The sequence below is a fragment of the Megalobrama amblycephala genome, linkage group LG10, assembly GCF_018812025.1.
Source record: "Megalobrama amblycephala isolate DHTTF-2021 linkage group LG10, ASM1881202v1, whole genome shotgun sequence".
In the NCBI taxonomy this organism is placed as follows: domain Eukaryota; kingdom Metazoa; phylum Chordata; class Actinopteri; order Cypriniformes; family Xenocyprididae; genus Megalobrama; species Megalobrama amblycephala.
Window position 1 is genome coordinate 35,706,693 of NC_063053.1, and position 17,282 is coordinate 35,723,974.

General features: G+C 39.0%; 1 protein-coding gene across 2 annotated transcripts in view; it reads left to right on the top strand.

Moving 5' to 3' along the window:
• Positions 1–17,282, top strand: part of hmgcll1 (3-hydroxymethyl-3-methylglutaryl-CoA lyase-like 1) — a 40,897-nt gene that overhangs the window by 8,404 nt on the left and 15,211 nt on the right. Inside the window, exons 2-7 of one of the 2 annotated variants that reach the window (XM_048205908.1) lie at positions 1,041–1,118; positions 2,139–2,246; positions 2,400–2,495; positions 2,791–2,939; positions 5,536–5,599; positions 5,897–6,085. In XM_048205908.1, coding sequence (XP_048061865.1) covers positions 1,041–1,118; positions 2,139–2,246; positions 2,400–2,495; positions 2,791–2,939; positions 5,536–5,599; positions 5,897–6,085 — 684 coding nt within the window. The remainder of the gene's footprint in view (positions 1–1,040; positions 1,119–2,138; positions 2,247–2,399; positions 2,496–2,790; positions 2,940–5,535; positions 5,600–5,896; positions 6,086–17,282) is intronic. The other variant, XM_048205909.1, reaches the window with a different exon arrangement.

The following is a 17,282-nucleotide window of genomic DNA, read 5'->3' on the forward strand; positions in this document are numbered from 1 at the left end:
CTGAAAATACAAAACGAGAATTAACTGCACGATTTCTAGAAATGTGTACCTTGGATATTATACAATTTTCATACATACAAAATTTGTTGAAAAAGACATTTCCAACTCTGACTATTAGAAACAATTCTGTAGAATGGCCCATATAAGGAGTGTTATATACTTTTATAAAAACTGAACAAAACAGGTTTAAACCAGAAACCATGATTTTTGATTAGACCAATATAAAAATGACATGGTCATTTCACTTTTTTCAGATTTTATTTATTTATTTATTTATTTATTTTTTTCTTAAATTAAGCTTCTCTCCCAGTTTAGGCTTAAAAGTTCCACTTGAAATTGCAGAACAGAAATGTTTTAAACATACAAAGACAGCTAAAGTGTCTTGGTCTAATTTATTTCACTGATAAGAATGAAATGCTTGATCCATTTCTAGCGGAGCCTGTATTTCTGGCTTGAGCGGTGAGTTAAAAGAGAGCGAGTTTGATTTATAAGTGAATTTAATAGGCCGTCCTAACTGCAGGCCTGGGGTGATAACGGGACAAACCGCACCGGTTCTCCTTTGTCTACCCAGTGCACACTGTCAGAAACTTCTTAAAAAGAAGTTTGTTATCGTTCCTTTCACACATCCATTTCCTCCCTCCATGACAGCACATTTAAATCAAACTCAGCTCTAAAGAAACGTATGCAGGTTATGTGCGGTTCCTCAAAGCCAGCGTTTTTTAGTATCAAGAGGCTGAGATTTTACAGCCATTCAAATCTTCTATAAACGCTGCATTGGCCCTTGGAAATGCTACTCCCCGAATTCAAAGGTTAAGCTTTGGTTTTACAATTGTAAGAGAGGAAATGCTTGTTTCCAATGCACATTATGTCATAAATGACCTGGCAAGGATTTGAAGACCAGATTCAAAACATGAAGTTGTACGCACCATTTGACAGGAAGCGCTGCACAGAGGATGTGTCAATCCACCTCTCAGATTTTCCGTACAGCTCTGTGAAATTGTTATATGCTCCTTCCTTCCTCATTGTTTTTCAATTTACAGTGTTCTGAACTGCCTAAGCTTCCACTTCATGTCAAAATTGTGGAGGTCGGACCAAGAGATGGGCTTCAAAATGAGAAGGTAGAGATTTCACAATTCTAAACGGCTTGAAGCATGTGGTTTAATATGTGTATCATTAGCATTCTCTTTTGAAATTAAATAAAAAATTGCAACATAACAAACCTAAAGGCATAAATATATTGAGTGGTTGTGATATCCAGAAAACCACATATGCTTCACATTTTTCAATGAAGACATTGGTGAGCACAAAACATACAGGAAACATGACAGTTCATCAATTACATGTTTTATTTGGACACATAATGATTTAGCCATCACAGGCTTACACACAATACACTGCCGTATTCAGCTGAAATGAAGACTTGTGACAGTAAAACACCAACAACTTTTATTCCTTTACATTTTCAATGACTTATTTTTGCACGTTCCCACGTTGCACATTACTGTTTTATAACTTCAAAACACTTCTACCATAAACAGCTTTTGACATTTGTATCACATTTTCTACCATGGTAAACTTGCTCGGCAGCTCCACTGGTACAGGTTTCGGGATCACTCGGGTGCGAATCTCATGAAACACCATAAAAGAGCTTTGTTGGCATTGTTGCTTCAGCAAATATGTTTTAATCTCATGTTTGCTATCGTTTATGTTTAGTGCAGGGTTTAATGTAGGTTGTCTGTTATTTTTAAATGCGATAAAGCATTAACATTTCATTTCTAAACTGCTGTGAATGGTACAACAACTGACATAAAAAATATATATTTGTATGTGCACTTATAAACATGCTCATGTCATCACTCGCTGGACATTTCACTTTGAAAGTGTTGTGAATGGGCAAGAAGCTATGAAATATAATTTTGTAGAAATGTTGCGACAGGCATGTTTTTCCATTGAGCCTGGTTTGAATTTAGTAGGTACTGTCTTATTGTATATATTCACAGGAAAACTATTCATTCAGTGAATAGTGGCAAATAAATTATTCATCTCAATAGCATGGTGCTGTTGTGGCTCACAGATGTGCACTCTCTCTGGATGCGTTCATAGAAACCTAAAGCTTTTGCGTCATTGTGTTTCTGCAGGAAATAGTGCCGACAGAAGTCAAAATCCAGCTGATTGACATGCTCTCTCAGACCGGGCTGCCTGCGATCGAAGCCACTAGCTTTGTGTCTTCAAAGTGGGTAGCTCAGGTAATAAGGGGCAACTGTAATCTTCAGGAGCGTGTTGACATATACCCTTTGGCTTTTCTATCTGCACAAAAGCACTGGGTTTGGTATTAATGTTCAAAAACTACATTTGTGGGATAAAGTTTGAGTATAAATTCTTGTTGGTTTGTTTTTCAGATGGCAGACCACAGTGCAGTGTTGAAAGGGATTAAAAGGTCTCCTGAAGTAAGATACCCTGTCCTGACTCCCAATATTCAGGGCTTCCAGGCAGCTGTAAGTAAATATTTGCATCATTTACATTTATTTACAAGTGACATTTCCAATTTACCGTCCATGCCAGGTCAATGATGTTTTTCGTGTATAATAAACCACTTTATTTATGCATGCGCTCTGCCTACGCATCCACTGCCCCTTTACCTTACACAAGTGAGCAACCTTTGCATATCATACCATGTATTTGTAAATGTTTAGCCCATTTCTGTTAATTGCTTTCCTTGCTAATCAAGCAAGTTGTACTCACAAGCCAACATCTATAAGCACAAACTTGATTAAATGTTTCCTGTTAAAGGTTGCAGCAGGAGCTACTGAAGTGGCAGTGTTTGGTTCCGCCTCAGAGACTTTTAGCAGGAAGAACATCAACTGCTCCATAGAGGAGAGTTTGCAGAGGTTTGAGCAGGTCATCTCTGCAGCCAAACAGGAAGGCATACCAGTGCGAGGGTGTGTTTCATGGACACCAGCTTCCTTCTAAGTATTTAGGCCAGTGCTCATTATGTGCTTTGACACTAATATTGAAAGGAAATCAGGTCAGCATTCATAAGGTAATGTTCCAGGTTGACTGGAATGTGTTTAAATTAAGTTCCAAACATAGTTTCGGGAGAAGCCAAATCATTCAGTCCTTTCAATTAGGCAATATAAGCAGCAATCATTCCAGCGACGTGGATCCCTCCACGTCCCCATCTCCTCCTGTATTTCTCTCATTCTCCCTCTGTGTAGTACCGTTACTGGGGATTGAGCTTGGAGCTCGAACCGAGCCTTGGGTTCGAGCCTCTTTCGAGGACAGCAAGCCAAATCCATTTACCATTAACTATTAAGACTGGATGGGCAGGCGAAGTTGTGAAACAAAAGGGGGGTGGGATGTGGAGTGTCAAAGTATCCAGAACCCACAAAGTACATTGCAGACATTCAGTTTTTGTAGAAATAAAGTTATCTGCAGATTTCTTTCAGAGCAGATTCTGTATATTAACTACCACTATTGTACTCCGTAGGGTCACCTGTACTGAATGCTTCATAAATTAAGCTAAAATACAGATTATATATATATATATATATATATATATATATATATATATATATATATATATATAGGGCAATTAAGGGGACAATCACAAAGAAGGTACAATAAGTGATGCAACCATGGCTGGGAGCGTCAGACCAACTGCAACTTCTCAGACTCTTTCAGGGCATTGTGCCGATGACCCATACCAAGTTATGTAATATGTTCATGCGTTTGTAAAATACAGCATTTTTCTTCAAAATTCAAAATGGCTAATGCCCAAATTGGCTAACACAGGAATACTGGAAATCATTGGAATTAGATATCATTAGATTAACTTTTATGATTTTTGGGCAGAAGTTATAAGCAAAAATAGCAATTTTTCATATCTCCAGACCACTAGGTGGCACTATGCTGAAATGCTGCACTCAGATCATGCTTGTGAGGACATGTTCCAAGTTTGGTCCAAATGCAATAAAGCGTTGTGCAGATACATCTATTTGTGCAAGCTCTACATAAAATTCCTTCAAAAAATTTTTGAGAAAGGTTGGAGTTATCAAAAAACTTTTAATAACTTTTTGCCAGCATGGTCTAAAGAAGATGTGAGCCAATTTTGATGAAAATCGGATAAACCATATAGGACAAGCTCGAAAAAGTAGTTTTTTCCCACAATATTTATTTTAATAATATTTATTGCAGTCGAATTGTCACGAACTAAGGAATCAGAGAATTTCGTTTCTAGCCCTTACGGTTCAAAAGTTATTAGCATAAAAGTGAGTGAACGCTAGAGGGATTGAGATAGAGACTCCAATTTTGCTGTGGTTAATGTTGGAACTTTCCTCTCTCAGTGTGCCAAATTTCATAACCTCCCCGCAAGCGGTTCTATGGGCTGCCATAGACAACCAGAGGGGAAGAAGAAGAAATGGAATAATAATAATAATAATAATAATAATAATAATGAAAAAGGATATGCCTGAGCTGCCAACATAATACCACTGTGTAAGATAATTTAGGGGCCGTTCACACAGAATGCATTTTTTTATTCCGCTGCGCTACTTTTCCATTGTTTTTTTTAAATGTAAACACATGAGAGACGGACATATTTAACCGTTGCACTCGCATCTCGCGTCTTTTGCAGCGTCAGACCTTTCACTTTTTTCCATTCCACTGACCTGCGTCTTGCATTTTTAACAGCAAAAACGCGTTCTGTGTGAACCGGCCCTTAGACTGCAGTACTGACGTTTTCAGGAGCCACTGGTTATATAAGCAAGTTCCAAGACTGATCTTTGGTTTAACCAAAAGGTCAGCGGTTTCTTTTATTGTTGTACTTATATTTTTGGACTGTTCTCCTTTGAGGTTTTGAGATGGGGCACCAGAGCAGCATGAAATTATTCCAGAATTAATGAGTAAATAATTCAAGTTCCAGATGTGCATGCAGTGTGGTGCTTTGTATCAGTTACAAGTACAAGTCCAGATGTGTCCAGATTTTTTAGTCTTTGCTTTTTATGGAGTTAAAAACAAAAATGACAGAGAGCAGTCACTTCAGTCTGACGAACTCATTCTGGCAAATGTGACTCAACGCCTAATGTTCAAGAAGAGACTCTGCGGAAATTCTGGTAGCACACAGAAGTATCGTCTGACGACCACAAGCCCAAGAGAAACATTTTCAACTTTTCACGTGTTTGTTCACTGCTTCTAACAGAACATGTTTCCTTCACATATGGAAAGCACATATAGCTTGTATGTTGCTCTCTAGCACCATTTCTCATTGCCACTGTCAACACTATTGGTACTATTTGTCACAACCGTTTGACACCAACCATATGTTTAGCCTGCTGCTGAACATTTTGTTGTATTCCGTGATAGATGTAATCCGCTGTAAGAGCAGTTCTGGCCGCTGTGGACTGCTCAACTTGTGGTTGCAGAGTTAAACAGCACTTGGCGTTATTTCACCAATGTTGCATGACTGTTGGTACTGTCAAAGCACAAAGCTATACATCCTACAACCTCACCTCTCACTATTCTTTCTCTTCTTTCCAGGTATGTTTCCTGTGCTCTCGGCTGTCCGTATGAAGGACAAGTAAAACCGTCACAAGTCACAAAGGTATTGACATAGCATCGTTCAGTCCGAATGTATAACAGCCCGAAGCTAAATTAAATGGGCCTTCCAGTATGCGATAAATCTCACTGGGTGTTGAGTTCTCTGCATATTTCTTCTTCCCACAATTTTCATAGTCCCACAAGGCCCTTATTACGATGTTTGCTAAAAACCTGCATGACGCTGAAACCCGGCAGTGCTTTTCTAACGCTCAGAATGAGCTCTCTGTGTGCACGCCTTCATCTTGTTTATATTTCCAGAGGGGATAGTGTTTTTTCATGGCTTTCCTCTGTTCCGGCCCAGGTGGCAAAGCGGTTGTTTGAGCTGGGCTGTTATGAGGTATCCCTGGGGGACACCATTGGCGTAGGCACTGCGGGTTCCATGGCCAAGATGCTGAGCGATGTGTTGACAGAGGTGCCCGTCAGCGCACTGGCGGTGCACTGCCATGACACTTACGGTCAAGCGCTGCCCAACATTCTCATTGCTCTGCAGGTGAGGGCCATTACTGTGGCCAGAGTCATGAGGTATCTTGTTCATACATGCACAAGGGTTTTGGGAGAAGGGGATATTGTAAAAAAAAAAAAAGTCATCTATAGAGTCACCTATCACAATAAAACAGCATATGTGCAGAGATAACTGCATCAGGTCCTTTCAGACTTTGAATGCATACATATCCTGCTATCCTGCTCACCCATTGTTGCATTTTTGAACACAATTCATAATGCAACACAATCAAACATCACATTCTCAACATGCCATGGGCAATATAGAAGAAAAGAGCATGAATTGTTTTCTTCTATGGTCAGCTTGACTACAGTGAAGACTACACTTTATAATGCAACAACAACTACACATTGCAATATAAATGTTGCCACAAGGCGCTACGACTTCTTACCTAATAAAACATACAGTTTAATAGCACAGGCATTTGAAGGTAACTCTGTTGCCCCCTGAGTTCTGAATTTGTCAGTACCACAAAAATGTAAGGATCACAAAAGAAGTATGTGAATGGCAGTGCATTGGTAAAACATTCACATCTGACTTTGTGTACTTGCGTAATCACAACTGTTTAACTCTTTATGACAGAGAGTATAAATTCTGCCTCAAATACAAAAGAAATGTCAAGGCATGCATTTGGATCTTCCCAGCTAACAAAGTTCTAATGTTCCCCTTAAATTATAAAAATGTTATTTCTGAATGTTCTCTGAACGTGTTCAAAACATCCAGTTTTTAATAAAGCAATAAGCCCCAAGAAGCCATGGTTTACAGTGAATTTATAACAGCTAAGGGGGATTTTAGGTACTCCGTGTCGTGCCTAACAACGCCCCTTAGCTGTTATAAATTCACTTGTTGCTTTTATAAAACAGTTACCACACAATACAAATTAAAGACAAAAAATATGTATCAATACAACTTTCCTAAAGTAAAATCATTAAAAGCCTTCCTTCCGCTGGAAAAAAAGTCTGTGATAGAGGTCTGCGCTGGACTGTTTTTTTCGTCCCGCTCCCGCAATGGTTATATTCCGCACGCACCCGCTCCCACCTAAAATTCACTCTGTGTTCACCCGCTATCCGCATATAGTGATTTTCTTCCCGACCCGACCCGACTGGTCCTGCTAAAGATCGCTTCCAGAATCTCGCGTTTAAACTTCCCCTAAAGAAAGAGAGTGATAACAAAGATAAAGTGTTGCATATACAAGATTTGTATTTGTTATTTGTCTATGATGCTGTCAACACCCTAAAAAATGTCACAAAGAATAATAGGCTAAATATCAAAGAGAAAAATAGGCTAAATTAAATAGCCTACAAAATGTCCCTCAAAACTATAGGCTAAGCCAAAATTACATAAACGAAAACTGTTGGCTTACTAGCTATACTGCAAAATGAATGAATAGCAACAGAAGTTACATTATTACGCCATTAGATGGCAGCAAATATTGTCTTTATGAGCAAGTTGCAAAGACTTTTATATTGAAACTTGTTGTGAACACGAAACAAGACGCAAATGACAAATGCTTTGACTAGCGCTGTCAGTGTCAGCATGGCACAGGAAAACCAATTAAGTGTTAAATGGGCAAGATCGCAGCGGATATTCAAACCAATGTTTATGGACATAGGACTGACATGAAGGAAAATGCTATATCTGAATGCAGGTAATTACACTCGGTCACTCGATATCTCTCTCACACTACTCTTCTACATAATGCAGTAAGCTTCAATGAACAAAATCAATTGAGAACAAACATAAGTTTACGTTGCTAAGAGTGGTTGCTAAGACAGACGCAGAAACATACACACTCAGTGGCGCAGCGATACTTATGTAATGTGGTAAGCTGTATGTTTTCGGGTATTTTACAACGGCTTCGAACGCTGCTCAACCAATCAGAATCGAGGGCCGGAGCTATCTGTTTTATAAAATATTTTAAATTTTTTGTTTTTGTTTTATTGGTTATTCGAACATTCCATTTTACAATTTGGCAAACAGCTTGGAAACGTTACTTTTGAATGTTCTCTGAACATTTTGAAACAAATAAAACTAATGTGTCTGGGGAAAAAAAAAATATTTCTATGAAGAAAGTATAAATAAGTGCTAACATTTTGATAACATTATTAAAGATAACTCTGACTAAACATTCTATTAATATTACTGGAAGAACGTTTGTTCATAACTTTGAGAGAACCTTGCCAGAATGTCAGCCACAGTTCTGATAATGTTCCCTGTTAGTTGGGAAGTAATAAAGAAACATGAACCACAAGTTCACAGTCTCTCACCACCTCACCTCACCTCACATACACACACAGCGCTCCAGGGAGCACAACAAAAGCTACTGAAACACCCTCCAAACCCCCCTGGAGTATTAGCGATTAAACACTATTTTTTTGTACTTTCACCTAAAAAGCACAGAACAACAACAACAGATACCACCCAAAATATGCTTACACAACACTGCCAGGCGTATTTGAATGTGTCGACTATACGCTTTTACGAAACAATGCCTTCCTGTGGTTTAATTTTCACGAAGCTTAAACCACAGAGCGCGGTCGCAATTCAGAAATAACACTGGCATGGCTTTATCAGCTCTCCAGGGCCCTTTGTGAACTCTTTCTCAGTTTTTCTTCCCTCGCAGAACGCCAGTGCTCTTTGGGGGCTGGGCGGGTCAGCAGATGTGAAGGGCTGGACACAAAGGCTTACCTATTAGATGTCTGTTTCATATGACAGTGGCTTGGCCCTTGACAAAGCCCACGAGATGGAGGCTATAGCGGGGCCCTCGGGGGCTCAAACTCATCTGTCGCTAGGGCCGTTGAACTCTGTGACAATGCTGCGCTTAAAGGGCAAGGGGAAAATTATCCTTTCATCACTCGCTACTAAACAGAGGGAGACTGGGGAAAAGGAAAACCCCATGCTCTAGTATATTCCATCCTCGGCTCCCACCCCTTTTTAGCCCTGTCTGTCTGTTTATCCGTCTCTTTCCAGCTGTAACGGTGTAACCCTAACTGCGGTCGATGCACCACAGAAATGGCCATAAATTTCATTGACTTTTTTTTTCTGTGAATTGTGTGACCTGACAGGGGGTCCGTTTTCAAAAGACATGAAAATAAGCGAAGATACCCCACCAACTGAAAACAATGTGGAAAGTTCACATTGCACTGAAATATTCTGAAACACACGCTTGATTAACTTCATCATCTTTAACTCTCTGTCTGTTTTTAACGATTTGTAGTAGAGGAGGAATAGAGTTTGTATAACGGAATTCAAACTAACGTTCTTTTTAAATTTTTTTATTTAAAGTAAACTTTTTACCTAATGTTACATGCAGTTATGGATGTAGCTTGTCATCTACTTTAAAGGGGACCTATTATGCAAAATTCACTTTTGCATGGTGTTTGGACATAAATGTGTGTTGGCAGTGTGTGAACACAACCACCCTATAGTGATAAAAATCCACCCACTCCTTTTTTTTAATCCACATAAATCATAAGCAGTGTCTCAGAACAAGCCGTTTCCGGATCCCTGGCAGTGTGACGTCACAAAAGCCACAGGCCCCGCCCACAGTGTTGACTGACACTTAAGTTTGAACATAGAACCGCCCTGAGCGCGTTCACAGTGAGTTTACACAGTCCGCCATTGCTGCACTGACGAGAATGTCTCCCAAGCGTTTTAGGTGTTCTGTAGCTGGATGGATTAATCCACATAGCTCTCTTCATTTACTCCCTAAATCTGAGCTGCTGAAAACGAGGTGGATTAACTTAGTTTTCCAGAAAATTCTCCCTCAGTTTTGTAGAAATTCGTGTATGTCTGTGCAAATCATTTCACACCGGACTGCTTTGTGAACGAATATCAATACAAAGAGACACTACAAAACAGAGACTGTGCTAAAAATGTGCTATTGAAGGATATACAAGTAAAAACTGTTCGTAATCCAGCTTACAGCCTCCAGAGTGATCCTAGATATGGCAGTAATGAAGGTGAGGGCACTTTATTACAGTTCATCTGAGTTTATTTACAGGTATAAAGTTTATTAAGCACCACCCGAAAGGCATAAGGTCTTTATATATTTGTTTACTGTTAGTTGTAATGAGTGTTTCTGTGTTCTTCGATGAATGTTGGTGATGATGATGCAAAGAAAAGAGAGAGTTTATGGATAATATTTTAATGCACACTTGCAGTGTTTTATTAAGCTCTTACAGTGATTTTCTAGACTGAAAACGTACGCTTCATATTTTGTGTGAAGTACAATAAAGTTCCTAAAACTCATCTGTAAAGTTACGCAGCACGTTTGAGTTTCTGGAAGAACCAGTGAGGTTCATTCTTGTTTTATGCAGCACATTTGAGCTTCAGCAAGAACCAATGAGGTTCATTCTTGTGTTACGCAGCACATTTGAGCTTCAGCAAGAACCAATGAGGTTCCTTCAGGTGTTACGCAGCACATTTGAGCTTCAGCAAGAACCAATGAGGTTCATTCTCGTGTTACGCAGCACGTTTGAGCTTCAGCAGGAACCAATGAGGTTCATTCTTGTTTTATGCAGCACATTTGAGCTTCAGCAAGAACCAATGAGGTTCATTCTCGTGTTACGCAGTACGTTTGAGCTTCAGCAAGAACCAATGAGGTTCATTCTGGTGTTACGCAGCATGTTTGAGCTTCAGCAGGAACCAATGAGGTTCATTCTTGTTTTATGCAGCACGTTTGAGCTTCAGCAAGAACCAATGAGGTTCATTCTTGTGTTACGCAGCACATTTGAGCTTCAGCAAGAACCAATGAGGTTCATTCTCGTGTTACGCAGCACGTTTGAGCTTCAGCAGGAACCAATGAGGTTCATTCTTGTTTTATGCAGCACATTTGAGCTTCAGCAAGAACCAATGAGGTTCATTCTCGTGTTACGCAGTACGTTTGAGCTTCAGCAAGAACCAATGAGGTTCATTCTCGTGTTACGCAGCACGTTTGAGCTTCAGCAGGAACCAATGAGGTTCATTCTTGTTTTATGCAGCACGTTTGAGCTTCAGCAAGAACCAATGAGGTTCATTCTCGTGTTACGCAGCATGTTTGAGCTTCTGCAAGAACCAATGAGGTTCATTCTCGTGTTAAGCAGCACGTTTTAGGTTCCGCAAGAACCAATGAGGTTCATTCTGGTGTTACGCAGCACATTTGAGCTTCAGCAAGAACCAATGAGGTTCATTCTCGTGTTACGCAGCATGTTTGAGCTTCTGCAAGAACCAATGAGGTTCATTCTCGTGTTAAGCAGCACGTTTTAGGTTCCGCAAGAACCAATGAGGTTCAATCTGGTGTTACGCAGCACATTTGAGCTTCAGCAAGAACCAATGAGGTTCATTCTCATGTTACGCATCACGTTTGAGCTTCTGCAAGAACCAATGAGGTTCATTCTTGTTTTATGCAGCACATTTGAGCTTCAGCAAGAACCAATGAGGTTCATTCTCATGTTACGCAGCACGTTTGAGCTTCTGCAAGAACCAATGAGGTTCATTCTGGTGTTACGCAGCATGTTTGAGCTTCTGCAAGAACCAATGAGGTTCATTCTGGTGTTACGCAGCACGTTTGATCAAATGTTCTTTTTGTGCCTTTATTCAGATAGGACAGTAGAGAGCAGACAGGAAAGCATTGGGCAGAGAGAGGGGGGCAGGATCGGCAAAGGACCTTGAGACAGGAATCAAACTCGGGTCGCCGTGAACGCATTTGCGCCATGTGTCGGCGCACTAACCACTAGGGTATTGGCGCCGACAGCAGCAAGTATTTTAAACATTATAATGATAATGATAATGATAATGATAATGATAATGATAATGATAATAATAATAATAACACCATGCCTAATTGTTTTTTTTGTTTTTTGTTTTTTGCATATTGTATACATTTTTGTATATTTACTTCTAATGTAAAATATTAAAATGCTACATCACTGTTTTAACGCCACATTTTAATGAGCACACAGGTTAATAATAAAACTTGTTGGAAAAAGTAGCTTGATAAAATGATTTTTGTACAGTATTATAGAGATTTCAGGCTAATTGACTAGGATAATCTTTGTCTGGGAATCTACAATCTTCTCTCACTGGTCTTTAAGCCCTCATTTGCCAAACCTTTATGTATTTATTTTACAAACAATTAACAGTAATTGCTAATGGAAATTTCAACTTGTTCAATATTCCAACAGGGGTACAATTGTGTAGGCCGCTTTAGCCGTTGTAACATTAAGTTAAGTAACTCTGACAACAATGAGAGGAGACAGAAACAGGCTCAAATTCCAGAAGGTGAATCAGCATTGAACTGACATATCACAGACACCCCGAGAGCAAATAATAATGTCCTGTCATTTGTCCTCCTCCACTGACCCCCTAGCACAACTTGGTGGAAATGAAAGATTTTATCATAGTTTTTCATTAGGGTTTGCCAGTCGTCTCCGCCACCAGCTGAGCCAGAAATGAATTTCGCTAACCCTGTCAGCTCAGAATCACCCCAGCCTTTGTTCATGATAAAGACGTTATAGTCTCTTTGTATGGCTTTTCTCAGAGACTTATTGAGGGTGAAAAAATGAACTCCCTCAGATAGTAGCTCAGATAGGTTTGGTCTGGTTATTTATCGGGTTTTGAGAAAAAAAAAAAAACTTGATATGAACTGCAGTGAAGTTCTCCTGTTCTGGTTAGATCACTGTGAGCCCAGAAAGTTCCAGATAGGCAGATTTGTGCCGTACTTGCGTCAGTCTGACAGTTTCACTGATGGTCAAAGCCAGAACTAGTGTTCCTTCCATGATATATCTATTCCTATCATAAATCAAGTTGAAATCTTGGGGAATCTGTAATTTATGAGGAAGTGGTGGTCCTAAATCTAAATAAATCATTAGGCACTGGAACATACCATCCGTGAAAATGATCAGGGTTCAGTTATGATCATATGATGTTAAAGGTGCACTCAGTCATTTTTATTTTATGTTGCGCTGGTTGGAGATGTTGCCACTGTTTTTCCCATGTTCTGGCAAGTTATAAACAAACATTATTCCAGTAATGTTCATAGGATGTTAGTTCAAAGTTTACTGGTCTTTAATAATGTTCTCAACGCATTAGCATAAAAACATTATTTATATTTTATTACTGTTCATGGAAAGATTTTTTCTGAAACATTTTAGTTGGATGTTTAAATGTTACTATTTGTTTTTGGAATGTTCAGAATGTTTTGAACATTCAAAAGTAACTTTCTCAAAGTTTGCAAAGTGATAAAATTTAATTTTCCCTTAATGTTTAATCAAGAAAAAAAAATAATTTTTTAAAAGATTGTTTAGAGAACATTCAGAAATTACATTTTCATAACTTAATGGGAATTTTAGAAAAAAAATGTTCTCATAACAAATTTAAGAAGAAAAAAAAATGGCTTTTAGTCTTTTGCTTTATTCTGCCATGAGGACATATCAGTCTTGGATTTTTTCATCAAATTCTTCTTTGATGTCTATACAATTGTCTCAGTTGTCTATTTCATGAGAAACATCAGAGACAAAGTTAAAAATTACATAGAACTCAATACAATTTCCCTAGGTCATCACATTATATAATGAAATTCAATACCGTTTACTGTTTGCATGGGTTTTTTTGAGGCTCAATGTCACTAGGAGATCTTTGTAATAGACTTTGATGAGTGATTAGCACAGCTCCCATTACTGCCAAAACATGCATGAAAACACAGGGGAGGGTTTGACAAACTCTTCACAGCTTTGACTCCTGTGGAGACGCACATATATCTGAACTGGTAGGGTGCCTGTTCTCTCAGGAAGTGGCTGACCTGAGCATGAAGCATTGACTTGTGTTTATGCAGCCATGATCTGAAGTGTGGAAGGTCAGCACACAAACTTTGAGCCGTCCCAGAGGTCCTGCGGTTGAGGCTGGGAAACAAACAAAAAAACTTTCCCCCTCCTTTAACCTAATATGAAAGAGATCATGACACTTAATCACGGAAGGATGCTTCAGCCCTCTTCCATGTTAAAATGATTTCTTTGATTTCCTCCAGAAATATCTCAAAAAGGCAACTGTAGACATACATCAGGGTGAAAGCCAGCCTTTTTTCATCAAGCCTGGAGTAAATGAAGCATAACTCCACAGATTGGAAAATGCACCAGGTCTTCACACAGTCATTCCGGGAACAACATCTAGTAGTAGCGTCCAAAATTAATACTCGCCAAACACCATTCGCCAACTGACTGGTAGCAGCTGCAACATAAGAAATGGTCAAAGTAGAACTGAAACATTTAACAGATTCAACATATAATCCAATAATGTGTCTCTTGCTGGTGTAAGCGAACTGAGCCATTCAAATCAATTCAAACTGTCTAATAAAAAAAACATCTGTTGCAACTTGTGTGTCCTCTAACTTTATATTCATTGAACAATTTTTCATCAGAAAATTCTATCAGAACTAGGATGCCTAAAGGGATTTTCTCACATATCTAGACTGTTCCTCGCACCAAAACAAAAGATATGAGAAATAAAATCACGATGTGTCTTTTGAGACACAATGTTTTTGTGAGAGGTGCAGTTTTACAAAGACTGGCTCATTTAGTATATGATACCGTAAGTGACACACACATTTGTTTGTATGGACAAAAAATATTTAAAATACAAATAACGCTACATTTAATATATGTATAATTGTGTGTGAAATTTTGTATTTATTAAGTTGTTTGATTAGCTGCGATTGTATTTGTAGCATTGAAGATCCAGGTTATACTATGACATCTGATCTCTTCAAGAAATGATACTGTAATGCAAAGATGTAATAATATATTATTTGAATTGTAAGTAAATGTTGTATTTGTTATATCTTTAATTTACTAACTAAAAATATAACTTTTATTAAAGCTGCAAGCAGCAATGAAAGGGCCCTCACACCCATGCCACCGCCACCTGGTTGCTTTAGGAAAACAGCGCACGGTGGGCAAAATGCATTTAAATATATAAATATAGGAGGACAATGTAAGTTGTTTGTATTTGCCACACTTACTGCTACCAGCTGGTGGTGCTATGATTATTATGATCATTTTGGCATGTAGATATCTTCAGGCCAGGACACTTATCAAACATGTGAAGTTTGAGGCAGATTGGACATTGTGTGCTTGTGTAGGCAACAACTTCCTATTTTATGATGATAATAGCATGCTTTAGCACTCAACTAAGTGTTGCTAGCATATTTTAGAATGTTTCTAGCATGTTTAGCACTCAATTGCATATTTTATTATGTTACTAGTAGTGCATCACAGTGTTAAACACGTAACTTCCTGTTGCCAGTGGGTGGCGCTATAACTATAGCTGTAGATGTACTCAGGGCAGGAGTCTTCTCAAACATTTAAGGTTTGGGGCAGATTGGACATTGTATGCGTTAGGTACAACGACTTCCTGTTTTGTGGTGTCAATCGCATATATTAGCACTTAGCAAAGTGTTGCATGATTTAACGTGTTTCTAGCATGTTTGATACTTCATGGCATATTTAAATGTGAATTACAGTGTAAAGCATGTCATTTCCTGTTGCCAGCAGGTGGCGCTATGACTAACTGAATATTGGCATGTAGATGTCTTCAGGCCAAGACTCTTATCAAACGTGAAGTTTGGGACAGATCTGACATCGTATGCCTGACTTACAAAAGCTTCCTCTTTTATGGCGAAACATCAAATTTTGTCAGGCCGTCACGGACATGTAGTTCAACGCAAACTCAAGATCTTTGCAATTTAACATCGCTAAGGCCTTAAGATTAGACTGACCACATATGATGTTGATCTGGTTAAATCTCTCTGAGGAGTTAATCACAGTATGAAACATCATTTCCCGTTGCCCGCAGGTAGCGCTTTAACTGTAACTGAATATTGTCATGTAGATGTCTTGTGCGCACCAAACAAGCGAACCGAGACTGCTGAAAAGATGGGTCTCGGTCCGCTTCCAAACGAACTCTGGTGTGGTTCGAATGATATATGAACGCAGCACGGACCAAAGACATGTAAATGAACCAAAAACAGGAAGATGAGACCCTAAAAAGGACAGAATCCTTACGCATATTGTTTTTTCTCGTCATAGTCATGAGTTTGCTGCGTCTCGAAATAGGCAATACGTCATAAAATCTGACCAACCAGGTCGTGAATGTATCCCTGTGTCTTTATAGGGGTGTTAGCAAATATCGATGCACGTCAATATCACAATATTATGTTTGGCGATACTGTATCGATTCTCAAAAACACTGTATCAATATTTATTTATTTATTTATTTAGCCTACATCCAAGATTTGGTTTAATCCCAACTGCTAGTCGCTAGATGTCAGTGTTATCTCAGAACGTAAACTAACACAGAGAAGCACAAAACGTGTGCATCACTGGTGTTAGCATTAGCAAACCCAGCTCACAAGACGATAGAATTATTCCGGCTCCTGCCGCAGTGTACAGAGTGGAGTCATTTTGGCTTCAACTATAGAGAAACCACAAGGAGATGGACAAGAGTCATGTTGTTTGCAAAATAGGCCATGAAATCTAATACTCGGGAAACGCATTGAATCTGAGAACTCACTTAACATCCCGACGCCATACACGCTGCTGAGAGAGGTTTCGATAGAATATGTAGTATGTACTGCACGCTTTCCTCTCAATAACAAAATAAACACACAACAAAAATGACAGCAGAGAGAAAGCATCTGATCATAGTGATGTGGATATGTTTGCAGCAGCTCTGTTCAGCACTTCAGTGAAAGACGTTTATTTAAATAGCACTTTATACAAAAATTGTATCAGCGTAGACAGCATCAGTGATTATAATGGCTTCAGAAAGCGAACGCACATCTGTATACTGTATCAATCTAGACAGCATCAGTGATTATAATGGCTTCAGAAACCGAACGCACATCTGTATACTGTATCAGCGTAGACGGCGTCAGTCATTATAATGGTTTCAGAAACCGAACGCACATCTGTATACTGTATCAGCGTAGACGGCGTCAGTGATTATAATGGTTTCAGAAACCGAACGCACATCTGTATACTGTATCAGCTTAGACAGTGTCAGTGATTATAATGGTTTCAGAAACTGAACACACATCTGTATACTGTATCAGCTTAGACAGCGTCAGTAATTATAATGGTTTCAGAAACCGAACGCACATCTGTATACTGTATCAGCGTAGACAGTGTCAGTGATTATAATGACTTCAGAA